At 42.4% G+C, this 8,716-nt stretch overlaps 1 protein-coding gene across 1 annotated transcript; it reads left to right on the top strand.

The window, feature by feature from the left end:
* On the top strand, window positions 1–345 carry LOC142435600 (peroxisomal membrane protein 11A-like). The gene has a single exon (XM_075539827.1). The coding sequence runs from the start codon at window positions 1–3 to the stop codon at window positions 301–303; it is 303 nt and encodes a 100-aa protein (XP_075395942.1). The 3' UTR covers window positions 304–345.
* The last annotated feature ends 8,371 nt before the right edge of the window (window positions 346–8,716 follow it).

Raw genomic sequence — 8,716 nt, 5'->3', positions numbered from 1 at the left:
ATGGACCAGGTGGCGCGTGACCGGGCCAAGAAGGAGAAGTCCCAGAAACTTCCTGGGCACAGTGTGGCTGATGAGGAAACAGAATGGCTCCAGTCCTTTCTCCTTCTCTTATTCCAATCCCTGAAGACACATCCTCCCTTGCTCTTGGACACAGTGAAGAACCTTGGCGATATTCTAAACCCTTTGGACCAGCTAGGGAACTATAAGTCCAATCCTGGCATCGTTGGCTTTGGAGGCCTTGTGTCCTCTATAGCAGGCATCATCATGGTGGCATATCCTCAGATGAAACTGAAGACCCACTAGGACAAGATTAGCACCTGCTTCAGAGAGTGACCTACTAGTAGAATGGACATTTGCATTCATCACAGACCATGTCATACTGAGCTTAAGGACTTGTTCATGCATTTAGCAACCTGTGCTGTGAGAAGTGGGGCCAGGGTTGGAGACGAGGAGGAACATGAAGGTGTATGGGAAGAAACCCATCCAGACAAATAAAGAAACATCAGGATTCATTAACTTTTGGGTTGTTGGATGAGTCATTTTGCACAACTCTCGTAGGTGCGGTGCCCAGCACTCATCGATCTAGAAGAAGCCCCTTCTTATCTGTGATCAATGACTTTCCCTCCACCACAGATGCCAGTGGTAGAATGGAGGGGAGCTGGTTGGCCTTCCCATCAGTGCACTCCTGTCCTTGCACTGCCCAGAGACAGAAAGTCCCGGGCGTCTTCATGCTCTATAAATTGTGCTTTTGGAAGAGGGCAGTGAGTATGCCAAATTCAAAAGCAGGCTATGTAGCTATGGCAGATAAGACATCTGAGGTGGGAGAAATTGAAGTAGAGCTTACATTAAAGGCCAGTGTCTCAGTGCTGACTTATAACCCAGTTTTCTTTCTGGGATGCCTCGCGGCCTCTGGTTTTGCAGAAGGGTGAGAATCTCCTGGGGCCTGTTTTATGCCTTTTACCCACCCCAAATCCGGAACTTCCATTAGCCAGTGATTTATCTTCCATTCTACAAAAACTAAAACCATAATTAACTTACCAGCTAAATTGTTTTTTATCAGAATCTGATAATAGTGCAGTTTTATATTAATTAAATGTCATCTGGATTGACCCAGTTAAGAAATTGATAACTACTTAATCTAGTATCATAATTTCAAATCAGCCTCCGGGGGAGGTGGGAAAGAATCATAAAGAGCCAGGGAAGAGGACTCCTGCACAGCAGCAGTTGTCAACCTGCAGGTCGTGACCCCTTTGACGGTCGAACAACCCTTTCACAAGGGGTCACTGGATTCATAACAGTAGCAAAACTACAATGAAAATAATTTTATGGTTGGGAACTGTATTAAAGGGTCACGGCATTAGGAAGGTTGAGAACCTCTGTGCTAGAGTATTACACGGATGGATGGTCGTCTGAGTGTTGAGTTATTTGTGATCACAGGTCTAGATTTGGGGAAGTGAGGTGGAGAAATAAGATACCATCAAGTGGAATGTCAGTGGCAGCCCTACCAAATGCAGCCATCTCACGTATCTGAGTGAAGATGAGAAAATGTGAAATAAATTCCTCATGAGTATGATGGATAAAGACAAGACTCACGTTTTGGGCGCTGTGTTTTTAAAATTTGTCCACCAAGGCATGAGATTTGAGAGAATATTTTAGGAATTTTAAGAGAAACGAAAGGTACTATAGCAGGGCAAATAAAAAATTAACTATTTTTACATTTTCTGGGTCCTCTGCTGTAATAATTACATCTAATAAATTTCTAGACAAAATGAAAAAAATAACAATGACAAGTTTTTTAGGACAAAACCAGGGACAAAGACAAAACCAGGGAACTTTGTGCTCAGTTAAGCTAGTCAACTTTCATATATTTGATGGCATCAGTGTTTTAAAGGAAGAGAAAAACATTATTTTCATGCCAAAGGAAAATACTTTTCTTTAACCACAATGAGGGCTGAGTAGGAGGAAGGGACAAAGTAGTATGGGGAAAGGGTAGGTAGGAAAAGGGGGAAAAACCCCAAAACAAGTATGAGGTAAAAGAAATACACAAATAGAGGGGTTTACTGGGAGACTGTGTGGATGCAAGAAATTTGAATACTTTCCTAAATGTGTAATATCCAAAAAATAAAAGAAAAATAGTAACAATAAAATTCTTATTTTAAAAAGAAACAAGGATCCCAGTCTTAAAAAAAAACCTTCCAGTTACCTTTCCCATGAGACCTAAACAATCATCACAGTGGTTATAAAAGAAGGAAGTAAAACTGACAATGACTTAAATTCTCTTGTCACACACCAACTAGTTTGAAGCAATTAATAATAATAAGCTGCTACTAATTTTTAATAAATGGGAAGGAGTAACAAACTAGAACTTTTGGAGCTACATTTCAATAACTGGCCAATAACAACTAAGGACTGATAGCTATCCAATAACCAATAGTATTTCAGAAAATACAGTACAATAACTGTAGGGAAAATAATCATGAGAGGTTCAAAAGCAAATATGCATGTGTAGAAAAAGAAAGAGGAAATAGAATGAGAAAGTAAATTAATATCAATTTTTTCAGAGAGCACAAAGGAACGTAGTAATGAAGATATAACACGGATAAATAAACCTGGAGTGAAGCAATGCTAGTACAGTGGTAAAATTTATGCCTTCAGGTAGAAGACCAATGGTTCAATCTGTGGGCAATATAATTCAAACAGCTGCTTGCAAGTGGAGTCCTGCATGTCGCAAACCATTGGAGTAGAGCTTCCACACCAGAACAGATTAGGAAGAAGATCTAGTCATCAAAATCAGCTAATTAACATCATAAGGGTCACAAATGAACAATCTATTGATCAATAAGGGTCCTTCAACTCAACAACAACTGAAATCAAAACAGTAACAAGAAATCTGTAGGACAATATTATGAATATCCACATATGCATATGATTAATCAGAGAAGAAAATAATAGACTTAGGAAGAATATTTAAAGAAATAATGAACTAACAGCCCAGCGCCAAACAGTAAGAAACTGGAAGCAGCCCAAATGCCCAGTAGTGGAAGAATGGATAAAGAAACTATGGTGTGTACACACAATGAAATACTGTGCATCTCTTAAAAACGATGATAAAAATATGAAACCTTGCATGCCAAGGCAGGACCTGGAAACTTGTGAAGTAAAATCAATCACAAAAGGACAAGTTCACTGTTATAAGGAGAAGCGCCAGGTAAACAAATCTTAGGGACTGATTGCTGAACAAAAGGGGCAAAAGGCTACCTACTGGCCACAAACCACATCACCTCCTTCTTAGGTACAGCACAAGAGCCATCATGAAGGAGGAGACTTCACATTGTCTGGAACCACTTGTTCAAGAGGGGGATATGAGAGTAGACCATCCACTTGAGGCTATCCAAGGCTGGTGCAAATCAATAGTGTCCCATACTACTGGAATGGAAGGAGCACCTTGCAGGGAGATCAAGCCAAGACAAAGGGAGAGAAGAACCTTCATTTTGGAGCAGACACTGATAGTTCTGTTGGTCAGTATGATGGGTGATTGGGGAGAAGTAATCTCACATTGGGAAAGAAACCAAGAGGAACAATTGGCAAGACCTTATGTTCCTAGGTAGACTAAACAAATTTGTTTATACCCAATCTTTGTTGAACCAAGCCATGGTGATCCGTGGAAGCTGGCCTTGCAGGCAGAAGGGCATAATGCAGAAGATACACCAAAAGAACTTAACAGAGATTCTGCTGAATGGAATGAACCCTGCCTCAAAGCTGCCAGCATCCTGGGACTAGAGACTGTGGCACTTTGATGGGAAAGGAAGCAGAGAGTGGCTGACCCAGGACTGTGGAAGTGACAGTAATTGGACCATGGGGGGTGGGGGTGGGGGATTCCTGGCTTGGTGGTTATCCAATGGAAAAGGACTCAGAATAACTATACATTCAGTACCTCAATGTCCCCCTTCAAGTGACATGACTGGTTTTCGTCAGCTGGGCAGGGGTCTGCACTTGGGAGAAATGATCCAGGAAAGTCCCCTGGCAATGTGCCCATACTTAAACACAGCACGATCTAATGAGACAGAACTGTGTAAGGGAACAACTCATGGTTAGCCCAAGGTGGAACTGTACTCTCACAGACCCTTCATACTGACAGTGAGGGCTGATATTGGAAAATTAATGTTATCAGTGCAATTGCCTTGTACCCCAAGGAGATGATTAACCGTGTTTTATTTCCTTGTTATCCTGTCTTTAGCTTGTTTTTAATTTTGTTTCTGTTTGTTTGCTGGTGGGTTTGTTGTTGTTATTTGTTGTAGTTATTCTTATGGGATTTTAATTTTGTCATATTTTGGCCGCTCAAGTGAATCTGAGTCATGCATATATGCCATGGGACATGGAAATGCTTTCTGGCTTCCTATTTAACATAACTTAGCCCCAATCCAGGAACAGTTAGTTCTGATAGGATGGCCTTCACCTTCATCAAATGATCACTTTAGATAAGGGTGCTACAGCAAAGTGTGGTGAAGAAAACAGATAATAAGTCCAATTGGAAGAAGCCAACCTGTTTGTGTGATCCAAAGATGATGATAACAAAATTAAAATATGATGAAAGGAAAAGTATCAGAGGTAAAATTATGAACACCCAATTGGTAGAAGGCTATGGATAACAATGGGAACCCAAAACCCATCTGAAGAGTAGTTATATTAAACTGCTGGCAGACCCCCCCACTAGGCACAGTCTATCAGCAGAGATCACTGTAATCTTGATTGTGTTGGATCAAACTTGATTCTTGATCCACTGTCCTCCCTGCTGGTCCAACCTGCATTTGTTCCAGATGCAACTATCTCTTGCATGCTCCATGGCAAATATTTCTTCCCTTGCTTTTGAAATATTCTTTCTTACTCATTATTTGTGTTATTATTTTTTCCTTACCACTTTGTTAGATTTTGTTTTCTATTGTTTCGATTGGGTTTCCCAGTTTGTGAAAACCAGAAGAAATGGATGACTAGAGATAGTAATTGATTCAAGGGTTTATAGGGGATATAGGCGTGGGGGGTGGGAGATAAAGGGTGTGAAGGGATTTCAGGAATAAACACTTCATGAAGGTGGGAGGAGGAAGGGAGCACTAGAAATGATCTTGATTACACAACTCATTAGAAAGCCGATTCAATATAAGGAGGAAAATGTTCTAAAACGGATCATGGTAATGATTGTAATATTCTTTATATGATTTAATGATTGAAATACTGAGTTGTATGACATGTAGATCAGGTGCCAAGAAAAATGTAAAATAAATAAATAAAAATAAACAGAACAATAAAAAGAAGAAATAATGACCCACATTCCTGAAATGACAGATATGACTATACTACACAATCTCTAATCATGGAGTCTCAAAAATGCAAAATAAAACCAAACCAACAACATTATTGTTAAATTGCCAATAAGAAAATATCTTGAAAGCAGCAAGAGAAAATTATCAGGACGGGGGAGTCTCTATGGATTAAAACCCAATATTAACATAAGGCCAGGAAATAGTGGAAAAGTATAACTTCAGTGTTAAAAGGCAGGATATGTTGAAAGTTATTTTGGGCTACCAAAGTAGATAGATAAAACTGTTTCTTATAGATGAATTCACTAAATCTGTTTCTCTAGACAACCGTACCTAACACAGAAAATTACACAGTTTAACCATAGTAGTTTACAATATTATCAATACACCATTTTCAATAATGGAAAAAAGTGCCCCCCCCCCTAAGAAAAAAAGATCAATTTGTACATAGAAAGCCTAAAAGACACTATAAACCAACTAGTCAACCACTAATAGCACAATGGATATTATTCTATAATACTCATGGGTGATTGCCCAAGACACACAGTATTTTCAGACTCAATAATGATAAAAAGACAAGAATCACAACAAGTATATTCTGCAACCGAATGCTTAAATTTATAAATAAGAAATTAATAAAACATTAATAAACCAAAAAAAAATTTAAATCCCCAAACATGAAAACTAAAGAGTATCTGCAAAGGTTGAATCAAATGAAATGCAATATACTACATCTTATAGACCATAGGAAAATCTCAAAGGGATATTTACAGTTTTAGAAACCTATGCTAAAAAAAGTAAGAAATTCAGAAATCAATAACCTAACTTTGCGGTCCCATCAAGGGCCAATCAGACCCTGGCCCCAGAAGTCTGTGCAACAGAGAACACTACACCTTCAGGTGGGGAAAAGAAGCTGGCTTACCACATCCACATAGAAGCAAACCAAGAAGAAGAAAAAAGAGAAAGGGACAGTTGGCCTAGACCCCATACTGGCACACCCATCCCGGATAATGATGTCCCTCTATGGATCTGCTAAGGCACAGAGAGGATTGTAGGACTGCCAATGGTCCAAGAAATGCTGTCCCCTAACTGGAGCACTGGGCAAGAGAGGACAAGAATGGGGACACATGGTGGCGGGGAGATAATGCAGCCTGAATCCCCCGCAGCAGTACAAACCAAGAAGGGAGCATAATAGATCAGCAATGGGAGCAAAGTCAATTCACAAAGCCCCTAAAGAGCCTAGACTTCAGGCTAGTAGGGGCACCCCCCAGAACTCCCCCAGGACCAGGAGGGAGAGCTTCATAAGGCCAGAGAACAGACTAGAACTAGGTATGTTTTTCTCTTTTTCTCTCCTTTCTTTTTCAACATTTTGTTTTCTTATTGTTTGGAATAAGACAGTGCTGGTTTGCCAACTTATTTAAGACAGACATGGGAAGCAAGCTTGGGGAGAAAGTAAAGAGACTTGGAGGCGGGGGAGGGATGGGGTAGGGCTTGTTGTGCAAATAACACCATAGACAGGGGATCAACTAGGGAATTAAAGTCAGCAACTAGGAAATTGTAGAGGTCCTGTGGGTATTAGAGCAACAGCCATCTAGCTGAGAGAAAGTACTAAGAAGTGGAAGAGGGGGAAAGAATTGCGGGGCAGGAGGAGGAAAAAGGAAACACAAGAAGGCTCTAAGAAGCAAAGCTATAGATAGAGGTATTAACAGAGGTGTTTACTTATGTAAATTCATTGATCTATAAAAATAGAGTTATGTACATGTTTATAAGGCACTACACTGAAGTTGCAGACCTACCTTGGGTCTCAACTCTTACTCTCCCACAATACAATGTTTTGCTCTAACAAAATGGCATTTTGTGATGCTCACCACCCCCAGCCCTCACCCCTCTCATTCACACACACACACACACACACACAAACACACACACCAACATGGAAGACAAAATATGTGCTTAAGCAAATGTGAAGACAGCGGTTGGTTCCCCATTATTAAAAGATATAGTGCCTTAAAGGCTTGAAGTTAAACAAGCAATCCATCCAACAGTGAAGCAACGAGCCTACATGGAAGAAGCACACCAACTGGTGTGATCAGGAGGTGGATTTGGGCCGTGTAATAGGCATCAAAACATTCATAACAAACAAAGAAAAACGCATTGCTGAGTATGAGTGGGGTCAGCGCAGAGACCCAAAGCCCTTCTGTATACAATGGAACATCCCCTACAGAGGAGTCACTGGGAAGGGATGAGTCAATTAGGGTGCAGTAGAGCACCGATGAATCACGCAATATATGGTACCTTTGGTTCTTTGAAGCTTCCTCATCCCCACTATCATGGGTGCATGTATATAGGTATAGGCAAGAGATAAAACTCCCGACACAGGAATAGGAATGGGAATCATGCTACCAAAAGGGTAGGGGGGAGTGGAGAAGGGGAGGGGCGGAAGGGGTTACTGATCACAATGAATGGCACATAACCACACACCCTCCTCCGGGGGTGAAGCACAACAGTAACCAGAGGGTAAGGGAGACAGCATTTCGTGTGAGACATTAAAATAATAACAATCTATAATCTATCAAGAGCCCATGAGGGTATGGGGTGGGAGGGAGGGGGAAAAAGAGGAGCTGATACCAAGGGTTCAACAGAAAGTGAATGAATGTCAGAAAGAATGATGTCAACATATGCACAAATAGGTTCGATACAACTGATGTATGGGTGAAAACAAGAGTTGTAAGAGTCCCCAGTAAAATGACCTTAGAAGTCCGGGAAGATGGCCGACCGGGACACGCGCTTACTCTGAGAGCTCCTCCAAACAAAGCGGATTTGGTGACCAGGTAGCTGAATAGTAGGAGTCTGGTGAGTGAAATATCTCCCTGAGACAGCACCCCAGTCCCACCCCATGCATTTGTCCTGAGCAGGGGTCTAGGTGAAACAGGACCGGACTCGTGGGACATCTCTGGTCACTAAGCTGTCGCCAGCTCACTGTCGACTAGCCTAAGCTCCATCCCCAAACTGGACCCCAGCCCAGAATCGCTTGCCTGCCCCGCCTAGACAGGCGCAGCTGGTCACGCGCTCCCCTACACCAGCGGCCCACTCGCGGATACCCACTAAGAGAGAAGCTTTCCTCTCCCGCGGTTCCCCTCTCCCCTCAAGGCAGCGCCCTGCCCTCGGGCCCGTGTCCCTCCCTCCACTCATCCAAGCTCCGGGGAGCGGACCGGCGGGTTGTCTGGCGACCCCCACGGGGGACCATCCACCCGCACAGCTGCTGCGGACCTCTCCACCTGCCCTCCGTGTGCCCACCATCCACCCCCGCCCACCCCCGGCAGCCTAGCACCAGCTCCACTCCCAGCTGGGACCCTGTGCTGAGCACTTCCTGCTGGTGGGAGCCATAGCCCAACCCGCGC

This window comes from Tenrec ecaudatus, chromosome Y, assembly GCF_050624435.1.
Source record: "Tenrec ecaudatus isolate mTenEca1 chromosome Y, mTenEca1.hap1, whole genome shotgun sequence".
NCBI lineage: Eukaryota > Metazoa > Chordata > Mammalia > Afrosoricida > Tenrecidae > Tenrec > Tenrec ecaudatus.
The sequence above is the reverse complement of the archived record's forward strand: the minus strand, read 5'-3'. Positions and strand labels throughout refer to the sequence as shown.